The following is a 24,250-nucleotide window of genomic DNA, read 5'->3' on the forward strand; positions in this document are numbered from 1 at the left end:
GGCTATGTCACATGGGTGCGGGTGCGGGGGTGTGGCAAATATATATATATAAAGTCCAAAAGTTGGACATATATGACCATGGGTGTGTTGACTGCACCCAGGGTCAGGTTGACTGCATCGGGTGCGGGTGCGGCACCTAGTTGGAGAGTCCCTGTGACATAGTGTGACACTGAACGTCATCTTCATCTACCAACTTCATTAATCATTCTTTAGATTTGTGAGATCTGTGCCTCTTCTTCTCCCTCCACTTCGATACCCCACTGGCAGAACGTCGCTCATCCTCAATCTCTAAGACCTTACGTTTTCTGGCAACCAAAGGGATGATGTTTTACAATAGGAGCCTTGTAATAACCTAATATCATTCTGTTGTAGCAATAAAGAAACACGCTTCATGGACAAGGTTGTTACCTATACTGGTGAAGTTTTGGGTTAGATAGTAGCTCATCAGCAAGAGTTGCTCTCCTTTGCCTCCGAGTAAGGCGGCTTGAGAAAAATTCTGATGCGGGCTCGACCACTGTACCCACCTGATCATCAACCAAACTTTTTTTTCAGAAAGATGATACGAGAAAAGGAACATTCGAGTTTGCTATAGAGGGAAAAAATGTGTTGAGGGCAGAGGAAAAGCACTAAGATGGACGATCACTTGCCTGGAAATACTTGGGAAGTGTTTTAGAGTCGCTCTTCTTGTAGTGTCTCTTTGGATCAATAATGCTTCTCAACTGCAAAAAAGATCAAACGATCAGCAGAAAACACCCACAAAAGTTTGATTTGGAAACTTTAAAATAATAACAGATGATAGCCATAACTCCAGATTTAAACATAGCAGTTACAAGCAAATTTTAAACTTTCTTTTCTTTTCTTTTTTCCGACAGAGAAAGCTGGGGTTAGGCAGACCCCTACCAGTTATACAACCATATACCATTGGGGTTCGAACTTGCAACGTCCCAACACAAGGGGACGTGCACTAACTGCTCCTGCCAGACAAGCGGAGCCCCCGTTGGTAGCAAATTTTAAACTTATTCTGCAACCCAACTAGGAAATATTTGCGCAGTTCTTGTTAATACATATCAACCAAACATGCATTGTTCAGCCTTTGATAATATAACAAAAAAAACTATGACATCATAGTACCCTGATTGAATAACCTTTGTTCTAGATTGAAATAAGCATCATAATTCAGAAAGCAATAAAAGTCTATCGGTAAATTCCAACACCAACATTTTGACTAAACATATAAGAGTTAATTAAAAATGCTAAGCAACTATGTAACATACATGCTTCTATACCCTCAAAGCACCCGAGTCAATATGGGTGCAGATGCAGGTGCGACACTCAACATGGCATAGTGCAGGTCAACAAATGTTGGTTACGGTCAAACCACACCCATTATTTTTGTTCAATTTTCGATTTGGTAAACATTGACTCAGTCAAAAATTGTCGCGTTAAAAATTCTTAAAAACCATAAAAACTTACAATCATATAATTGTAAACGCATTATATATATATATATATAGAGAGAGAGAGAGAGCACTTTTTATAGAACATCGCTACAGGCCGAGCTTGCAGCTTCACTGTCACCACCCAACTCGTTGCAGAACACCTCTCAAGACGGTGGAGGTCACAGGAGGCCTGGCAGCTTTTAACCATAAACCAGATTAACAGATAAACAAATTAAAAAGTGGAAATAAGAAATCTCTCTCTCTCTCTCTCTCTCTCTCTCTCTCTCTCTCTCTCTCTCTCTCTCTTGGCAGAACAACTGGGGAATCATCTTACATCGTTTGGTGGGTTTTGGCAAGCAAGAGAGCCATCCTTGTGAGTCCTGATGATCACATACATGGCAGATTGCTTACTCCCAATCTGTTCAAGACCTTGTCCTTGTTTCAAAGATTGAAAAGGTCTTCCCTTAATATGGAGATTAAAGAACACCTCGATTTTGTGCTGTTTATGACTTCTGCCCCACCCTATCACTTGGAGACCTTGGACCACAAAGTCGTCCTCATTTAGAGGACTGAAATCAGTCGGTTAGTTGTATCTAAAACTTGAATACAGATGCCAACAGTTGGATAGTCGACCTGTTTGAGACTTTAACAAAATACAATCAAACAATGCGCAGTTGGGCTTGGATCCAGTTTCAGGTTTATGTTGGGTTAGATATCTATTTAGAAAACAGATACCAGTCAAACAATGTGCAGTTGGGCTTGATCCAGTTTCAGGTTTAAGTTGGGTGAGATATCCATGTAGAAAACAGATCTTAAACCTTTGTTAGAACATTTGCACAAACTTTTTTTAAGAAAATATCATATTCATGTTGGACATTTTGGGTTACGGGTCCAACCCACAGTCTGACCCGGTTTGACACCATCTTAGTGGGTCACGTAAGTGGCTGAATAATGGAGATAGTGGGTGGGAGTTACGTGAATGTGGAGAGACCACATTCACGTAACTGCCCAATTCCTCCATTATATAAGGGGGTTAGGGGTTACGAAGATGATGAGAATTCATAGCCATATCCTGTCCAAAATCAGTTTTGCATTCAGATTTAGCAGAATAGGGTCCTGCTCACCGTTGACATTAGGCCTGGGCTCATTGTGGGCGTCGACCGGCTGAGGAGAACGTCGAACTACCTACACGGAGAATGGCGAATCCAGGTACGCTCCCTGTCATCTTGTTTTTACAGGGTTTCGCCCAACATTGGGTTATGGGCCCACAACCCACGCATTTTCTGCTGCGCATGGCCGTGTAGGCCATTTCGGCAATTTTGGCGTCGATGGAGTCATCGTGGGGCAACAACCACCGATTAGCTACAGATTGTCGCCGTGGGGCGACAATCTTCACCGGCTACTGTTGTCGTAAAGGGCGACATCTTTTTCGCGGTTCAAGAAAACCTCATAAAAAAAATCGTTTTATACCTGTGGTCGTTGGGCTGCAGGGAGGTTTTCTGCCATCGCCGGGAGCATCGTCGGAGCCGTCACCTGAAATCCCCTGCACCGTCAGGTTGCAGGGTGGTCGGCATATGGCGGAGGTGTTGCTGGGGTTGAACGTCGGATGGCCGGCATCTAAGGTTTGACAAAACCCCCCTTTTCTCAGCCCGGAGTTCCATCAGGCCGCCATGTAGTTGCCGTCGCCAGAGCTATCGCCGGATTGGACAATCGCCGTGGGGCGATATGCCGGCCGAATCATCCGCTGGTCGTCGGCAATCTTGTCGGCACTGTTGTTCCAGTCGTGCCCTTCATCCATCGGCCGCAAAGCGTCGCCGTGGGGCGACATCTGGTGACGGAAGGGTTGTCGCCGGACCGGCGTCACCGTGGGGTGACGCAGGTCGCCGGGGTCCGGTGTCAGTCGCCGTTACGGCGACGTGGGTCGCCGTGGAACCGAAAAGGGCGGAAACCTCTTTTCGGTTTCCCTGAAATTTCAAACAGAAACCCATCGGGTTTCTGTTTAATTTCTATCAGGGGACCAGATCGGGTCGCGAGTGAAGACCTGATAGCAGGGCCCGATCCAAACCCGAAATGGATCGGGCCTGCTATTACTTTTTTTGATCTAACCCGGACCCATAATGGGACCGGGTCTGGGTCTGATCCGAAAAGGATTGGGTCTCCATTTAGATCGGGTGCGATCCGGATCCATTTTAGTACGGGTTTAATCTAGACCCATTAAGAAGTCGGGTCGAACCCGGGTCCATGGAAGATCGGGTCGAACCAGGTATCCGGTTTGGATCGTGTCGTACCCGGGGTCCTTTTAGGACCGGGTCGAACCCGGGTCCATGAAGGACCGGGTCGAACCCGATATTCGGTTTGGACCGGGTCGAACCCGGTATTCGGTTTGGACCGGGTCATATCCGGGTCTGTTTTGGAACGGGTCGACCCAGGACTGTTTCAGACTGGGTCTAACCCGGGTCCTGTTCGGTCTGGGTCTGATCCGTATTAAGGGTCGGGTCAGACCCGGATCCCATTTAAACCGGATTGGATCCATAAAAGCAGGATCCAAACACTATTGAGACTGAATCGGATCAGGAACCTGATTCAACCCCTTCCGGAACCGGTTCAGAGTCATTTTTGACCGGTTCTTTTCAGTTTTTCATCGGTTCCGAGATGCTGAGACTCTGTTTTCATAAATATAATGAAATACAGGGATTTTGGCATACAGTCATAGGGGTTTTTGAACTTTTGTTCATATTAAGTACCGGTTTATAAGGTTTAGAACCGGTTCGGACCCTTAGATGACCGGTTCGGGGCATTTTCAGACCGGTTCAGAGTGTTTTTAGACTGGTTCCTACTTGAGGACCCTGGGTTTTACCCATTTGAGCATGCTTTTGTTATTTTTCATGCTTTATAAAGTATTTATTTTGAATAATGCATGACTTATGCATGTTAATTCATGTATTTAGCATTGGTTAAGTTGTGCATGATAATTTTAAGCATGAATTGTAACTAAATTTATGACAATTAGTTTATGCATTTTTGTTGAAGTATGAACTGATATTATGTCATGAATATACATGCATTAAAATGTGTGCATGGGCGTGCTCCATAATACGAATAGATTTTTTCGGTAAAAGATCTTGATTGACCGATTCGTGTAATCACCAAAGTGATCTGAGTCGTGTTAATTAAGGATTCTTTGGACCGTATTAAGATTTGTAATTATGATTGTGTGTGAATTTATGAAACATCGATTCTACCCAAAGGTAGGTCGTTGTGTTCCAAATTTACACAGGGTGTGATAGTAGATATGCATTTCAGCCCATGAAGCATGTTCGTACCCAAAGGTACAGTGCTGAATTGCCTCTGGATTCATGATCTACTAGTTTCACCAACTGAAGTCAATTCCTTGAGAATTGAAGAGATGGAGCAATTATGAGTATTATCGTTTTTGCCAAAGTGAAACGATAATGCCTCAACTATGCTTGTCTCAGAAAAGGTGAAAAATAAAGGGTCTCACTTTTACCTTTTTCAACACGAGTCTCGTCTGAGCTATAATAGTAATGTCTTTCCATTTTTTGTTCCTTTGATTTATCAGGTTCCTTTCATATCGACGATTCAAGTAGTATCCCTATCTTAGACGAATCAAATTTTTCTGATTGGAAAGAAATTGTGTTATTCACTTTGGGCTATATGGATTTAGATCTGGCCCTTAGAATTGACGAACCTCCCGCTCTTACAGAGCAGAGCACAACTGATTAGAAGGTTGCCTCTGAGAAGTGGGAGCGCTCGAACAGACTTAGCCTGTTGCTTTTGTAATCTCGGGTGGCTAAGAATATTCGAGGCGCCATTCCTCATTGTAGGACGGTTAAGGAATTTCTGGGAGCCATTGAGGCTCAGTTTGTCACTTCTAATAAGGCAAGGGCCAGTACGCTCATGTCCAAATTAGTGTCTATGAAATATGCTGGTGACAGTCACATCCGACAACACATTTTGGAAATGAGGAATATTGCGACTCAACTGAATGACATGAAGTTCGCCATCTCTGACTCCTTTTTAGTCCATCTGATCTTAACCTCGTTACCTACTGAGTATGGACCCTTTAAAATCTCCTACAACACATATAATGATGAGTGGTCTTTTAATGACCTCTTGAGTAAGTGTGTTGAGGAAGATGAGAGATTGAAGGGTGAGAGGGTGCCAAGTGCACATATGACCTCTCATAAGGATAAACAGAGGTCGAGGCCAAAGAAAAGCTCCTTAAAAAAGAAGAATCAGAAGAGAGTCACTGGGGAGAGTTCAAACTCTCAGGCGAAAGCCAAATCCCAGTTAAGTGACCCTTCTATAAAGTGTTTCTTCTGCAAAAAGAAAGGGCATAAGAAGGTGGACTGTTTGATGTTCAAGAAGTGACTCGAAAATAAAGGTAATAAGTCATTCGTTTCTCATGAGTGCAATCTTATTCATGTTCCATTGCATAGTTGGTGGATTGATTCTGGTGCCACGGTGCACATTGTCAACTCTTTGCAGGCATTTCTAAACAAAAGAGAACCAACGGAGCATGAAAGATGCATCTTCTCAGGAAATAAGATGCGTTCGCATGTCAAGAACGTTGGGACCTGCAAAATTGTGTTGGAGTCGGGATTCATGTTGGATTTGGTCGATACATTTTATGTTCCATCTTATAGTCGGAACCTAATTTCAATTTCAAGACTTGACAAGTTTGGTTTTGCTTTTAAATTTGAAAAATCTGAACTTATTATTATGAAAAATTCAATGAATATATGTTCTGCATATATAAGTGATGGTTTGTATCGATTAAGAACCAAACTCCAAATTCAGGAATCTCACTCCATTGAGAATACAATGATTGGCAATAAACGTGGTCTAAAGGATGATCAATCCTATTTGCTTTGGCATCGAAGATTAGGACATATCTCAAAAGAGAGAGTCCAAATACTCGTAAAAGAGGGAATCCTTGGATCCCTTGATTTTACGAATATAGAACCATGTGTTGACTGCATAAAGGCTAAGCAGTCTAACACATATAAGAAAGATGCCAAACGTAGCAATGAAAAGTTAGAAATAGTGCATACGGATGTCTGCGGCCCTTTTTCACCGTGTTATACGGGTGAAAAATATTTTGTCACCTTTATAGACGATTACTCACGGTATATGTATCTCTACTTATTATCTGAAAAATCTAAAGTCTTTGAGGTTTTTAAGGACTTCAAGAAAGAAGTAGAGAAACAAACCGGTGAAGTTATTAAGGTTGTTAGGTCAGATAGAGGTGGCGAATATTATGGTCGTTTCACAGAGATGGGACAAAAGGAAGATCCATTAGCGCGGTTTCTAAAAGAGGAAGGCATTGTACCTTAGTATACCATGCCTGGTAGTGCTTACCAGAATGGTGTAGATGAAAGGAGAAACCGTACGCTTAAAGAAATGGTTCGAGCGATGTTGAATCACTCAAACCTTCCTTTGACCTTGTGGGGTGAAGCTCTTAGGACTGCAGTGCATATTTTGAATAAGGTTCCTACAAAGGCTGTTCAAAAGACTCCTTACGAGTTATGGACAGGTAGAAAACCTTCTTTGTCATATATGCACATATGGGGATGTCCAGCAGAAGCTAAATTGTATAACCCACATATAAAAGCTTTTGATCCTAGGACAACTAGTGGTTTCTTCATTGGTTATCCAGAAAGGTCGAAAGGCTTTAAGTTTTATTGTCCATCTCATACACCACAGATAGTGGAAACAGATAAAGCAAGATTTATTGAAAATGGTTCTGTTGGAATAGATGCATCTCAAAATATTAATTTTGAGGAAATGCAGGATTCAGGCTCTACACCTGCTGAGGATAATGACCCGATTTTCTCTATCATTGTTCCTTCGATTAATGTAAGAGAAAGTCCAGTCAATGAACATCAATCCCAACTAGATCCGGTTGTTGATGAGGATATACAACAACAATAGGATACAGAGGCTCATTTTGAACCACCTGTAGCACCTGTATGGAGGTCCACCAGAATTAGGAAATCTGCTATCCATCCAGACTATGTGGTGTATTTACAAGAGTCAAATGATTTCATAGACATTGATGAAGATCCCTTCACATTTGCAGAAGCCATTAAAAGTGAAAGATCAACACATTGGATCAATGCCATGAAAGAAGAGCTTGACTCTATGGCAAAGAACCAAGTGTGGGATCTTGTACCTCGACCTGATGGAGTTAGACTTGTTGGTTGTAAATGGGTTTACAAAACCAAAATAGACTCTAAAGGTCATGTGGAGAGGTACAAGGCTAGGCTTGTTGCAAAAGGTTTCACACAGATAGAGGGCATTGATTATAATGAGACTTTTTCTCCTGTCTCAACTAAAGAATCATTAAGGATAATCATGGCCCTCGTAGCTCATTTTGATTTAGAGCTATGTCAGATGGATGCAAAAACTGCTTTCCTGAATGAGGATCTGGATGAGGAGGTATACATGCAACAACCTCCTAGTTTCAGTAAAGATGACTCAAATAACTTTGCAAATTGAATAAGTCAATTTATGGAGTTAAACAGGCCTTCCGCCAGTGGTATAAGAAGTTCAATCAGGTAATTATGAACTTTGGATTCACTGAAAACATTGTTGATCAGTGTATTTACATTAAGACTAGTAGGAGTAAGTTCATAATTTTGGTTTTATATGTTGACGATATTCTTCTTGCAACTAATGATTTGAGTCTTTTACATGAAACAAAAGAATTTCTTTCCTCTCATTTCGATATGAAAGACATGGGTGAGGCCACTTATGTCCTTGGAATCGAGATCTGTCGTAACAGAACTAAGGGTGTCCTTGGCCTATCTCAGAAATCCTATATCCTTAAGGTTCTTAAAAGATATGGGATAGAGAATTGTTCTCCTAGTTCGGCACCTATAGTGAAAGGGGATAAATTGAGCTTGAAGGACTGTCCTCAGGATGATATTGCGAAGACGCAGATGGATGTTGTCCCATATGCCTCGGCAGTTGGGAGTTTACAGTACGCGCAGACTTGCACTCGACCTAATATAGCATTTGTTGTAGGAATGCTTGGTAGATATCAGTCAAATCCAGGCATTGCGCACTAGAAGGCAGCGAAGGTCATGCGCTATTTACAAGGAACGAAAGACTATATGTTGATTTACAGGAAAGTTGACCACCTAGAGGTCATTGGATACTCTGATGCGGACTTAGGAGGGTGTATTGACAGTAGAAAATCCACTACTGGATACATTTTCCTTCTAGCGGGTGGTGATGTCTCATGGAGAAGCGGAAAGCAGTCTACCACTGCTGCTCATACCATGGAGGCAAAATTTATTGCTCTATACGAGACTTCGTCACAGGCCATTTGGATAAGAAACTTCATTATGGGTCTTGGTATAGTGGACTCTATTGAGAGACCACTAAAGATCTTTTGTGATAATGAAGCAGCCGTGTCCTTTTCAAATAACAACAAGAGCTCAACATCGTGTCGACACATGGAGTTCAAATATTTTGTTGTTAAAGAAAGAACTGAGAATCATCTGATGTGTATTGATACAATTGGGATGAAGGAAATGACTGCGGATCCCCTTACTAAAGGGCTAGCTTCGGGATTGTATTCTCAACATGTAAAGGGGATGGGTCTTTTTGATTCCTTTTGATGTATGACAATACATTATGTAATCACATTTGTGTTTATGTTTTGATTCTCTAAGGTTTTGTGTTATTGTTGATTTTGCATAAAGAATCTTTCATATGAGTTAGAGAGAATAGCAGAATAACAATATTAAAGGATCAATAGAATAGGTGAGAGACCAACCTATTCATAAAGGTAATTTCTTTGCATGCCTAAGCACTGAAGGTGAATTGTAGTGTAGTACAAGGAAATATGACATTTCATAAAGGGGTGTTCATATCCTTGACTCATACGATTCATCCTTGTGATAAATGGTGACATGTGAACCCACATGAAGAATTAAATTGAGATAACGGTATACACATAGATTTAGCACACTTTTGGTGTCAATGGGTCAAGTGGGAGAATGTTGGACATTTTGGGTTACAGGTCCAACCCACAGTCTGACCCGGTTTGACACCATCTTAGTGGGTCACGTAAGTGGCTGAATAATGGAGATAGTGGGTGGGAGTTACGTGAATGTGGAGAGACCACATTCACGTAACTGCCCAATTCCTCCATTATATAAGGGGGTTAGGGGTTACGAAGATGATGAGAATTCAAAGTCATATCTTGCCCAAAATCAGTTCTGCATTCACATTTAGCAGAATAGGGTCCTGCTCACCGTTGACATTAGGCCTGGGCTCATTGTGGGCGTCGACCGGCTGAGGAGAACGCCAAACTACCTACACGAACAATGGCGGATCCAGGTACGCTCCCTGTCATCTTGTTTTTACAGGGTTTCGCCCAACAATTCATTCATATCAAGGAGGAAAGGAAGCAAAGAACAGGAAGGGTAACAAGTCATCATACAATAACGAAAAAAAAACATAGCAGAAAGAGTAGGTGAATCCTCAACAAAAAAATTGGGGCAAAGCAAGTAAAAGAAAAAGAAAAAGAAAAAAGAGGAAAAAATATGTATACAAGGCCATAGGGAGACCATCATAGGAATGGAGTCTGAGCTAAGCTGGAAAAATGATGTCTTTTGAAAGAGGAAAACCTTGTTAAAAGAAATTCTTCATATGCCGATTAATACGGTGAAGGGGTTGCTGTTAGAATATTAGAAAAAACTGCACCACCCCTCCCTAAAATTTTACATATGCATAAACTGATTCCCTTTAATCGATATTGCCAGAGCGTTTTACTTTCTTTGCAGGAAAAAAAAGAACGTTATCAGAGAGCCTCCTGCCCAAGTGCAAGCACATTTTTCACATTAGGTGCATTGACTAATGTCTTAAGAGTAGTCACATGTATCGTTAAAGGTAATTTCTTTGTGAGGGTATTTCTCAGAGAGATTTTCAGAAGTTGATAAATCTCAAGAATATCTCGGCAATATATAAAAAATAAATAAATATTTTAAAAAACAAGTAAAAATACAGAAAATAAAAAAAATAAAAGAAAACTAAGATAAAGACCTTAAAATAGACAAGATAAATTGACAAATGAGCAACTAAGTTAGGTAGTCACCTATATCGTTGCAGGTATTTTCTCGATGAGGATATTTCTCAGAGAGATTTTCAAACATTGAAAAATCTCGGCAGTTTAAAAAATTTGAAAAATATAAATAACAACAAAAAAGATAAGAAAATAATAAGTTTGCTATTATTTGTCTTCCAAAAATATAATGAATAATGTTTTAAAGGTTTTAAAATATAAAAGAAACAAATAAATAGGAAATGCACACTTAAAAAAAAAGTTTTTCCCAAAAATATCGAGATATTATAGTGATAATATCGCAATATTTTGTCTTCAGGCGATATTTTGAAAATATTGCAAGATATTCCCTTTAATATCGGCTCCCTTAAAATATCGGTATTTCTCGTGATATTTTCAAAATATCGCCAATATTGGTGACAGTGCTTTAGAGCCACTCAAGCAGAGAAGCCGGAAGGTTAAGCTCAGAGATCATTTCTTGCACTCATCATGGATCTCCTGGACCACTCCCATCTCACGAATGGCGCCTGGATTGAGTTGTTTGACTGGCAAAAGGATGTAGAGTGCAATAGATTGTCATCACCATCAATGAGGCTAGGAAGCTTCTAGCGGCAAAAAGAGAAATGTCCCAAAGAGAGAGAGACAGAGAGGCAAGCGACACTTTTTTATTGGTTACCAGAAAAATCTTCGAAGCCTCCTTGTTCACCTCTGCCTATCTCAAGAAGGCATCAGATGGATGGCAATGCCCTATATATATATATATATATATATATATATATATATATATATATATATATATATATATATATATATATATATATATATATATATATATATATATATATATACGCACACACTACGTAACATAAACACGGCAAACGACCCACCATACTTGTGTCGACACGCTTGGGTATAGGTACGTTGCAGGACAGTTTGGGTCAGGTCCAATTATCTTTCTTTAAAAAAAAATCATCCACACCCCAATCTTCCCAAAATATCATCCACACCCCCAACCTCCCCAAAAATATATATATATATATATATATATATATATATATATATATATATATATATATATATATATATATATATATATATATACACACACACAAAATGGATTGGGTTCAACCTGATCCAAAGTCCAAACAAATGATATATATAGCTAGTTGTGTCCCTGCACCCTCAATTTTTAAAATCGCATAGACGACTTAGTTGTCAAAGGCGCTAGGCGAAAACTAGGCAGTGAGCCCCTAAAAAGACTAGGCGAGAACTAGGAGGTACCCTAAATAAAAGAAATAAAAAAAACACAAAATATATAAACAAACATGTATACAACAAAAAATCAATCAACAATAAGCAATAGACAAAACATAATATGTCGGCGAACACTATAAAGCAATTATATTAAATAAATAGACCATACAACTAACAATGTGAATGAACACTATACAAAAAATAAAATCATGTATGCAAACAAATTAACAACAATAGACATCAAATAAGCAATAGACTTATAAGAAGAAGAAATGAACAATTGAATAAATAAACCATGCAACAGATAACATACTCAATATAAATAAAGATAAGTAGGCAAGTACATAATTTAAACACAATTAAAGCCTTAACAATATTAAGTTCGCATCCAAGTCATAAAGAACCCCAATAAGTTTATAATAAGTTTACAATAACAACAAAAATTTAATCCTTAGATGATGAATTTCAACGTCCATCATCATCTGAATCATCTTCATCGATATATTGCCCTTCTTCTTCTGTTTCTGCAGAGCTAGCTTCTTCCTATTCTTCTTCCACCCTTGCCACCTTTTTTTTTGTAAGACCTTTTTTTTCTTAGGTCTTTAGTAGCACGCGTTATTGCCTCCGCCTTGTGCCTCGATGCTCCGCGTTATTGCCTTGTGCCTCGACACTCTAGATGCCTTATCAATACGATCTCATGTAAATGACATATCATCTTCGAAGACCGCCTCATCTTCACTTGGCCACAAATCCTTGTCATTAATTTCTCTTAAGATGATGGGGTCAAGATCTTCTTTGTTCATTCGCTCATCATACCTTCGCTTCAATCTTTGATTATATTGCACAAAAACCAAATTATTCAACTTCTTGTACAAAAGTTTGTTTCTTTTCCTGGTATGAATCTAAAAATATATACATAAAGTTAAAATATATACAAACTAACAAATATTATTTAGTAATTAGTAGTAAGTAATAATTTACTGCTTCAAAAGCAATTTAATTACGTTCGCAATTGGATGCACTGCATGTGAGGTCTAAGATTCGAACAACAAAAGTTTGGAGCTGGGGACAACCAATGGCAAAAGAAATCCACCAATCCACTAAAAAAATCAAATTAGATCTAATTAAAGTATATAAGTTATAAAAATAATGTAAAGCGAATTATATGAAATTTAATCATCTTACCTGGCGTTTGCACTTTTCTCTTCTTCTTTGTTAACTCCATCCCGAAAGGCTCACTAGCAGTTTAATTGCGTTGTTTTTCAAAAAATATCTTCAACTCTTTCAATTCTCCTATATCTTCCAACATCAAATATATACAATGTGCAACACAAAGAGTCCCAAATAAATGTTTTCTCTTATCCATCAACAATTTACCCACTTTGACATAGTTGGAGGCATTATCAATAACAACTTGAACCACATTCTCCTCCCCAACTTTTTCAACAATATTATTCAACAATGCAAAAGGCAAATTTGTATCTTTTACTTCATTAGATGCATCAACTGATTTCAAAAACATTGTTCTTAAAAGGTAATTAACCAAAAAATTAATGAGTGTACGTCCTTTCGTATTAGTCAAGCCATTTGACATTATACTGCATCCATATTTGGACCAATTTACTTTGTATTGGACCATGAACTCCTTCGTTTTCTCCATTTCAATCTTCAAAAGTGGTTTTCGCACTTGTGATATGATGGAGGCTTCATTCATGGCCCAAATTGGCCTATAGCTTCAATCACACTGTCAAATGAAGGCAACTTCACTATATTAAAAGGTATTCTAGCGTTATAAAACCACCTACTAATGTACTAACACACTTTTTCCCTTTCTTTTTGAAGTGATTCTTTAACGTGGTGTGTTTGTTTACTTGCCTTCCTTTCACTGAATCACTTCAAAAGTACACTCAAAAACATCGAATTGAATCAAATCCAATCGAATTACCTTGAATTATTCTTTGCTTTTCACCCATATTCGTTTTCTCACTCACTTGATATTTTCACTCTAGTTTTTCACTCAAATTTCCTTGAGAGCTAGTGAATTCGTGAGTTGAGTATTTCAACAATCTCAAAAGCCAATTGCATTCCATTTGCATTCATAAGAAGGGACTGTAGGTTGATTGTAAGTTGATTATTTCATTTTTTTGTAAAAGAAAAGAACTCCTTGGTTTAAAGGAGTTGTTTCCTTTTAGTAGGTTTGTTACTGAAAGTGGGACCAGATTTGGTATGTATGTTCTTGTGTTTATACAAGGTTGATAGTAGAAATCTCAAATGGGTTTTGCTTGGGGACTTGATATAGGTCTAGAAGACCGAACCAAGACAAATTCTTGTGTTCTTTGTGTGATTGCTTTGTGAATCTCAAAATCCTTCAAAATTTCAGCGACATTATTTAAAAGCACTATTCACCACCCCCTCCTCTAGTGCTTGTTGTCTCGATCCTACAATACTTTCATTTGGTATCAGAGCAAGTTTGCTATATTTTGATCTTACCATCATCTAGCAAGACAACATCATCTCAGCACAAAGAAGGATGCTCCTATGTTCGTCCTCCTCTCTTCGACGGAATAAACTATGGATATTGGAAAGTAAGAATGACAATATTCCTACAATCCATGGATATCAAAATTTAGAGAGTTGTTTCAGAAAAGTACCAAACACCATCAACAGATTTCAGCCTATGGACCGATGAAGAAAAGAAAACTGCTTCTCACAATGCCAAAGCTATGAATGTGTTATATTGTGTCGTTGACAAGGTAGAGTTCAATCGCATCTCTCAATATTCCACAGCAAATGAAATTTGACATACTCTTCTCGTTACTCATGAAGGTACATCAAAGGTAAAGAAATCTAAAATTGCCTCTTTAGTTCATAAGTTTGAGTTATTTAAAATAAAGCAAAATGAGTTTATATCAGACATGATAACAAGAATGACCGATATTACTAACACTTAGGGGTGGCAATCGGGTCGGGTTGGCGGGTTGGCGTGTCAGCATACCTCAACTCGTACCCGACCCGTTTATTAAACGGGTCGGCTGTGGCAAACACAAACCCGACCCGTTTAATAAACGGGTAACCCGACACGACCCGCCAACCCATTTAATAAATGGGTTGGGTCGGGTAAACGGGTTTTCAGGTTCGCGGGTCGGGTTGGTGGGTTGACGGATCGTGTTGGCAGGTAGGTAGGTTGGCAGGTCGGGTTGACGGGTTGAGGGTTCGGGTTGGCGGGTTGACGGGTTGACGGGTCGGGCAGACGGGTTGGCGGGTTGACCCACCCGCCTAACCCGTTTATTAAACGGGTCAGCCGGGTTGGCGGGTTGGCATACCCCCAACCCGAACCCGACCTGTTTAATAAACGGGTTACGCGGGTCGACCCGTTTATTAAACGGGTTGGCTTAAGCCCAACCCGAACCCGCCTAAGAGGCGGGTTGGCGAGTCGGGTTGGCGGGTCGTGTCAGAAATTGCCACCCCTACTAACACTCTAAAATCCTTTGGAAAATAATATTCACAAGTGGATTTAGTAAGAAAAATCCTAAGGTGTTTTACTCCTGAATGGAAGAGAAAAACTACAACATTAGAGGAAGCAAATGATTTAAACACCCTTTCTCTTGAAGATTTGGTTGGTAACTTAATGGCATATGAAGTCCAACTTCATGATAGATAAGAAGAAGAACCTAAGAAGAAATCTCTTGCTTTCAAGGCCACTTCTGACTCTAAAGATTCAGAAGAAGATGAAGATATTGCCCTCATCACTAGGCAATTTAAAAGATTCATCAAAAAGGGAAGATTTCAAAAGAAGGTAAAGAAAATTGATTCTTCTAATCCTAATGAAGTCAAGTGCTTTGTCTGCAAAAAGATAGGACACATCAATAAAGATTGTCTTCTTCTCAAAATCAAGACTAAGGACCAATTCAAGAAGAAAAAGGCATTTCAAGCAAGTTGGGATGATAGTGACTTCTCTTCCGATGAAGAATCTAATAAAGAAGTCGCCAATATGTGCTTTGTAGCACAAGAAGACTCAGTAAGTCAATTTGAGTATGATGATTTATTAGAAGCATTTAATAATTTATATGCTAAATTTAAGAGTCTAAGTTCTAAAAACAAAGAGTTAAAAACTGAAAATTCAACTCTTGACTCTCAAAATACAGTGTTACTTCAAGAGATAGAAGATCTCAAGAAGGAAAACTCTTGTCAAGCATCTGAGATAAAAAAAATTGAAATTAGAACCAATATCTTACAAGAAGAAATATCAAGTCTGAAAGAAAAATCAAATGATCTTCTTTCTATAGTGACTAAGTTCACTAATGGTCAAGAAAATCTAGAAATATTTATTGGTTCTCAAAGATACTCGGTTAACAACACCAGATTGGGATATAGCTTCTTTGATACTCAAAATAGACCAAACTATGTGGTGAAGAATCAAAGACAAAATTCTCAATCATTGATTCAAAGAACTCAATTTTCTAGTCATAATAGAAATGCATCTAATCATGGTACTTATAAAGCTTATAAGCCTAGACATGATTATTCTAGAAATGCTAAATCTTTTTATAGAAAGAATATTTATTCTCAAAGGAAACCAAAATCCAAATGGATATGGGTTCTTAAGACTAACTCTCATGGACCCAAAAATAGAAAGGGGTCAAATGCTTTGTATTCCAATTTTGTTGTAGGTATACAAAATAAGGAGTAAATGGATATTGGACAGCGGTTGTTCCAAACATATGACTGGAAGGCTGGAGTTATTTTCCACCAAAGTAAGGATGGAGGAACCGTCACCTTTGGTGATAATAACAAGGGAAAAGTAATCTATATTGGTAACATTGGTAATCTAAAATGTTTCTTGATAGAAAATGTTCTTTTAGTAGACGGTTTAATGCATAATTTATTATCCATTAGTCAATTATGTGATAAAGGTTTTCTTGTTTCTTTTGAACATGATTTATGCATAATTTTTTATTTTTGTTCTAAAAGAATCATTTTTAAAGGTAAAAGAAGGAATAATGTATATGATCTTTATCTAGATGAGTTACCCACTTTTAATGAAAAATGTCTTATCGCTTTAAATGAAATTCAATGGTTATGGCATAAGAGACTTGAACATGTTAACTTTAAATTAATTTCGAAGTTATCCAAGAATGATCTTGTTAGAGGCCTATCTAGAATACTGTATAAGAAGGATCACTTATGTGATGCTTGCCAAATGGGTAAACAAATCAAGAGTTCTTTCAAAGCAAAAGATATAGTTTCAACAAAACGTCCTCTTGAACTTTTACATTTAGATCTATTTGGACCATCTAGAATTCAAAGTTTGAATGGTAGCAAGTATGCTTTTGTTATAGTAGATGATTATTCTCGATTTACTTGGGTAATTTTTCTAAAAGCAAAAATGATGCGTTTTCTGAATTTTTTAAACTTTATAGAAGAATTACAAATGGAAAATCTACATCTATTATTACAATTCGTAGTGATCATGGTGGTGAATTTGAAAATGAATTTTTTCTAAAGTTTTGTGATTTACATGGTATATCTCACAACTTTGCTTTTCCTAGAGCGGCTCCACAAAATGGAGTTGTTGAAAGAGAGAATAGAACTTTGCAAGAATGTGCTAGAACCATGCTTCAAGATAAAAATTTACCAAAATACTTTTGGGCTGAAGCAGTAAATACAACATGTTATGTCCTAAACCATGTTCTCATTCGACCATTTTTACATAAAACATGTTTTGAATTATATTATAATCGTATACCAAATATCTCATATTTCAAATTTTTTTGTAGTAAGTGCTTCTTGTTAAATGCCAAAGATAATCTTGATAAGTTTGATTCAAAATCATATGAAGCAATATTTCTTGGATATTCTTCTAGAAGCAAAGCTTATCATGTTTTTAATAAAAGAACATCTTGCATTGAAGAATCTTTACATGTTGCATTTGATGAGAATTGTGAGCAGGTTATACATCTAAGCGAAGGAGAAAAAGTCATACTTCAAGGAGAACCTTTGATAGAAAGCACTTTTCATGAAAATATTCCTCTTCCACCGATTTGGAAAGAAGTTCCTAATCATCCACATGAGCAGATTATTGGAGAAATAAAGAGTGGTGTCCAAACTAAAAGATAATTGCAATATATTGCAAATATTGCTTTCATATCTAAAATAGAACCAAAGAATATCAATGAGGCTTGTGATGATGAATTTTGGCTTTAACCAATTTACTAGGAATGATGTATGGAATCTAGTTGATAGACCAAAGGATCATCCGATAATTGGAACAAGATGGGTCTTCCGAAATAAGCTGGACGAAAATGATGAAGTCATTCGAAATAAAGTAAGGCTAGTAGCACAAGGCTATAATCAAGAAGAAGACATAGATTTTGATGAAACATATGCACCAGTGGCTCGATTGGAGTCAATTCGAATGATGCTTGCTTTTGCTAGTTACATGAATTTTAAGTTATATCAAATTGATGTTAAAACTGCATTCTTAAATGGACACATCAATGAAGAAGTTTATGTAGAGCAATCTCCAGGCTTTGAAAATGAGAAATATCCAGAAAAAGTCTTCAAATTAAAAAGAGCTTTGTACGGACTCAAGCAAGCACTAAGAGCATGGTATCAAAGACTACAAAATTTTCTAGAACAATCTGGTTTTTCCATTAGTCGGGTAGAATCCACTTTATTTATTAAGAATTTTAATTCAGATATTCTTATTGTGCAAATTAATGTTGATGACATAATATTTGGTTCTACTAATGATTCCCTTTGTAAAAAATTTGCTAAAGCTATGTAGGAAGAGTTTGAAATGAGCTTGATGGGCGAATTGAACTACTTCTTTGGACTTCAAATAAAGCAAACTGAAGAAAGAATCTCCATCAACCAAGCTAAGTATATAAAAGAACTTCTTAAAAGATTTGGGATGGACTCATCAAAATCAAGAAGAAATACTATGAGCACAACTACTTCTCTTGACAAAGATGAAAATGGTAAAAATGTAGATACTAAGCTCTACAGAGGTATGATCGGATCTCTATTATACTTAACTGCTAGTCGACCTTATATAATGTTTAGTGTTTGTATGTGTGCTAGATTTCAAGCTAATCCGAAGAAATCTCACTTAATTGCAGTAAAACAAATTCTTCGATACTTGAAAGATACTTCAGATTTTTGTTTGTTTTACCCGAAATCATCTTCCTTCGATTTAGTTTCATATAGTGATGCAGATTGTGCTGGAAGCAAATCTGATCACAAAAGTACTAGTGAAACTTGTCATTTCTTAGGACATTCTTTATTATCTTGGTTTAGTAAAAAGCAAAATTCAGTGTCACTCTCAACAATTGAAGCGGAATATATAGCGGCTAGTTTAGCGTGTTCACAAGTACTATGAATGAAACAAACCTTAAAAGATTTTGGTTTGAATTACTCAACAACAACTATTTATTGTGATAATACTAGTGCTATAAATCTTTTGAAAAATCCTATTCAACACTCAAGAACTAAGCATATTGAAGTGAGACATCATTTCTTACGGAATCATGTGTTAAAAGAAGATATTTCGTTAAATTTTATACCCACTATTGCACAACATGCCGATATCTTCACTGAACTACTTAAAAATGAAGATTTTATGAGAATTTGGAGAGAACTAGGCATTTGATTATTTTTAGATTTATAATTTTTTTAAATGTTTTGTTTTTGAAAAATCTCAAAATCAGATTTTTTAGTCGACCAATAAAATTCTAGTCGGCTGATGGTTATTTTTTTTAAATTTTAACTGAAGGGACCTGATACCCTTGGCTTTGTTTAAAAAAGGGGCAATCGTTTTTTACGCCAATGTGTTTTCCCCTCTTCATAAGCAAAACACTCTCTCTCCTCTGTCTCTTTAAAAAACCCTAGGAGTGCCGGACGAACTCCTCCTTGCCAGAATCCTCTTGCCATGACAGGGTGCTTCTTTAGCAGTTGACGCTTGCGACAACATCTTCTCACCTGTCGTCATCCATCATGTCACCTCCTGTTTATGTAGCAGACAAACTCATCCTCGCCAAAACCCTCTTGTCGCGACTAAGAATTTTCTACAACAGCTCTCGTCTGCAACGCCTGACGACTATCTCTCTGCACCAACCGCCAAATGACATCCATTACAACCTTGAAAAGTCACACGACATCTACTGTGTCTCAGCCTGCTCTTCTCTGAGATCTCGTCATTTTTTGTAGCAGCCAAATCCTCTACAGCCCCTTCATTAAAACCCTTGAAAAAAAATTGATATTCATCTTCCGGCATACTGCCCTCACTGATTGTTTTGGCCACTAACAAAGACCTTGATCGTAGAAGGCACATTGTCTTCATCGCACAAAGGGCACTCTAGTCTCTTTGACAGCAAGCTACCATCTTCCACTCATCGAAATCTACTTGACTCGTCTGACATTCTCACTGTCGCATCAGAAGACATCTTCAACAATGTCTCAACCTTGTCGATCAGCCACTCTCTATGACACTGATTCTCTTTGACAGGTTCATTCATTTTATTTTGATTCTTAACAACGATACCTCATCAAAAAACATTCGCACAAGGTTCCCCTCCATCTACACCACAAGCATGTCATGGTTTTTCTCTTAGACTACTCAGAAATCCCCTTTTATATGATACTTTTGGATCGATTTATGCACTTCCTATTTTACCAGGTCGAAATGTTATGTTTCACCTATTTTCTCGCTACAAAATTAGAGAATTATTCACAGGCATTTCACATCTTTTTGACGCCGGTTCGTATCGATTTCATTATCCTTTACTGATCCATTTGTTTTACACTAATTTACAAATTGATCATGAAACTGGATTTCTTTTCTCTCTTGTTCGCGATGTTAAAATTGAGTTTGATTCTAAACTTCTTGGACAAATCCTAGACATTTCACCTTCAAAAACTCTTTTCAATACTATTGAACTTAATGATGAAAGAATTTTTGAACAAATTCTTCTTTCCGGTGTACCTCATTGTCCTCCTTTCAAGAATACCAATCTTCAAACTCGTGCTCGCATTGTTGGACAAATTCTTGCCCACAACGTTCTACCTAAAACTGGATCTTTTGATTAATATTTCACAAATCTATCTACGACTCTTTATATCTTATTTGGAAATATTTCTGTCAATTGGGCCAACGTGTATTTTACTACTTTGTGGAAACAAAAACCCTTTCTTTCGTATGGATGTCTCCTTACCCTTATTTTTTGATATTTCAAAGTGCCCCTAACCAATAAAAAATCTATTGAACAAAATGAATACTTTGATCAAACTATTTTTAAACAAATGAAAATCAAATATCTACCTCCTTTAATTTTTTATCAAATTGAACCCCATGAACCATCACCATCTTCTGTGACACCCTCATCTCAAGTAAAACGAAAGAAAGTCTCTACTAATCAAAACAATGATGAAATTTTGCAATGAAATGAAGCTTTAGAGCTACATCAACATACTTTTCGTAAAGATGTAACTCAATAACTTTCGTCAATTCAGAAGGACATTGTTGAACTCAAGGAGATGATCAAGCAACATTTTTCTTGAACTTTATTTACTGTTATTACTGAATTTTGCTAATTTCTGGGTTGTAATATTTTGGACTTGAGTTTGCATTTTGCTTATACTATGACTGCACTTACTCCTTTTGATTATGACAAAGGGGGAGAAAAAAAAACAAACAAACATGGAAATTGCATGTGAAAGCATTCAAAATTGCATCCGTGAAAAAAAATGCATGAAGTAATAATAAAAATGCAAAACAATCAATATGTGCTTTGATTGTACTAACTTCTTATGTTTTGCAGCATATTGATAGAGGGAGTAAAATCTCCATCTATGCATCTAAATGCTTCATCTTTGACTAGTTTGTCATCATAAAAAAGGAGAAGATTGTTACAAAAATGAAGTCGTACACGATACTTTAAGTACAAGGTTTTGATGATAAACAAGTGAATCAACTGCATTTCAGCTAAGGCAATGAAAAAAGATGACAAGAATTGAAGAATTCGATGAAGAATCTATGAAGACTAGTGTGCAAATGTAAAATTCATTAAATGTCTTTGATTCTTGTAAGAGCCTTACTTAGAGTGCATATTTTGATTGCATTTCACCTAAAAAGTCTTTAGAAAAACTTTTCTAAAAGAACCCTTGATGAAAAATATTTTAGAAAACTCTTTACTCAATTTTTCATGTTTATTAGTCAACCAATAGACTCACCACTCGACCAACTTTTTTTGCGCCAATTTTTTCTAAGCTAAAACATCAAATTTCTAAATTAGTCGACTGAAGGTTTTATCAGTCGACCGGACAGAATGTGTATTTTCAGAAAATTTAACAGCAGTTGACTGAAGGTTTTATCAGTCGACCAGACAGAACGTGTGTTTTAAAAAAAAATTAACAGCACTCGACTGAAAGGTTTTTCAGTTTATTGATGAGATTATTAGTCAACTAACTTTTTCTTTAGTCGACTAAGTTTTAAATTTCAGATTTTCAAATGGCTCTGTTAAACACATTAGTCGATCTACGATCTGCTAATGTTTGATTTCATTCGACTAACTATTGTTCCAGTCGACTAATTTTGTTATTTTTCCTGAAACTTTTAAAAGGCGTGTCTTTATTTTTCAAACGTTTTGATGGTTCAAAATGGACTGTTTTAACATCCTTTCATACCCTCAATGTATGAAATCTTTCAACTATAAATATGAGTGCATTCCACACTCAAAAAGATCGAATTGAATCAAGTCCAATCGAATTACATTGAATTATACTTTGCTTTTCACTCATATTCGTTTTCTCACTCACTTGATATTTTCACTCCAGTTTTTTACTCAAATTCCTTTGAGAGCTAGTGAATTCATGAGTTGAGTATTTCAACAACCTCAAAAGCCAATTGCATTCTATTTGCATTCATAAGAAGAGCTCAAAGGTTGATTGTAAGTTGATTTTTCATTTTTCTCTAAAAATGAAAGAACTCCTTGGTTTAAAGGAGTTGTTTGCCTTTAGTAGGTTTGTTACTGAAAGTGGGACTGGATTTGGTTTGTATGTTCTTGTGTTTACACAAGGTTGATAGTGAAAATCTCAAACGGGTTTTGCTTGGGGACTAGATGTAGGTCTGGAAGACCGAACCAAGATAAATTCTTGTGTTCTTTGTGTGATTGCTTTGTTAATCTCAAAATCCTTCAAAATTTTAAAGACGTTATTTAAAAGCACTATTCACCCCCCGTCTAGTGCTCGTTGCCTCGATCCTACAACACTTTCATGATATAGCGCATGACTGCGACATTTATTTCTCTCCCTCTTTATTGTCTCTCACTCTCTTGCACTCTCAATTATCAAAGCTTCCACAGCGGCAAGCAAGCGATCAAAAGGCTTGCGATGGTAAGAAGAACCGTCGCGCCACATTGGCCTATTAAAGAAATAGGCCCATGGCATAGATAAACCCTTGTGTAAGTTGATTCACGTAGGTCCCATATAAAAACTGCAACTCTCTTGAATGTGCTTCCTCTAATTCGAGCAGAATAGGTGATCACTATCTTGATTTTGCAAGCTGGTCGGTTAATTAGTAGCAGAGTCGTACCTGTGTTTTATGGGGCCTGAGGTAGATTTAAAAAATGGGCCCCCTATTAATAGTAGGAGTTCGGGGGCAGTGCCTTCGATTTTTTTTTTAAAGAATCAAAATAATAATAAAAGTTGCATTCACATTAAACAAATATAATATTCCAAATATTTATATTATATTAAATAAAAATATATAAAATATTTATATAAACTACCAAAACAATGGGCCCCTAAAAATTTTTTTGGGCCCAGAGGCCCAAGCCTTATTGGCCTCTTTACACGTCCGACTCTGATTAGTAGTAATGAAGAAGATGAAATTACCAAAATAGTGAGCAATTTAGGTCGAGTACTAGCGATAGGGAAGTGTGGTTGTGTGTGTGGGGGAGAACACTTATATGACACTTCATATCTTAATTTGCTCACCCATCCTAGGGTTTGGAAGTTATGTGTCAACCCTAGCAGAGGGGCGCCCCTTTTTCAATATGGGCAGCCACTCCCATGGTTGGGCAGAATTGCTCCGAACACTGGATCTGCTTTCATTAAAAATTAGGTGAACTTAAGTAGAGAAAACAAGGATTTCTGAATACTGAGGAGTTAAAGGGGTTATCGTGAAAACAATCTGCACACCTGGGAGCAACAAACACCCATAAAATGTCAGTGACATTTTGAATGTATCTCTTATTGTATTAACGGATACATTTTAATGTTTTTATATTTAAATTTTTAAAATTGAAAAGAGAGAGAAATGGGTAAGTGAGAAATTGATATGTGCTAAATGATACATTATAAATTGGCTTTTACGCCCTTTAGTTGTTTTTTTCGCTGCTCCGACCCCATAAATGTGTTGGACATGATTGATTTATGAGGAATCCACACTTGGATCATGTGT

At 37.4% G+C, this 24,250-nt stretch overlaps 1 protein-coding gene across 1 annotated transcript in view; it reads right to left on the minus strand.

Annotated features, from left to right (window-relative positions):
- Window positions 1–202: 202 nt before the first annotated feature.
- LOC149813182 (rRNA-processing protein fcf2-like) overlaps window positions 203–24,250 on the minus strand; it is a 113,079-nt gene continuing 89,031 nt past the window's right edge. Inside the window, exons 3-5 of the mRNA XM_089991073.1 lie at window positions 648–719; window positions 409–524; window positions 203–305 (exon numbers count right to left, since the gene is read on the minus strand). Of these exons, the coding sequence (XP_089847199.1) occupies window positions 203–305; window positions 409–524; window positions 648–719 (291 nt within the window). The remainder of the gene's footprint in view (window positions 306–408; window positions 525–647; window positions 720–24,250) is intronic.

The sequence above is a fragment of the Nuphar pumila genome, chromosome 16, assembly GCF_984573655.1.
Source record: "Nuphar pumila chromosome 16, dmNupPumi1.hap1.1, whole genome shotgun sequence".
Lineage (NCBI taxonomy): Eukaryota > Viridiplantae > Streptophyta > Magnoliopsida > Nymphaeales > Nymphaeaceae > Nuphar > Nuphar pumila.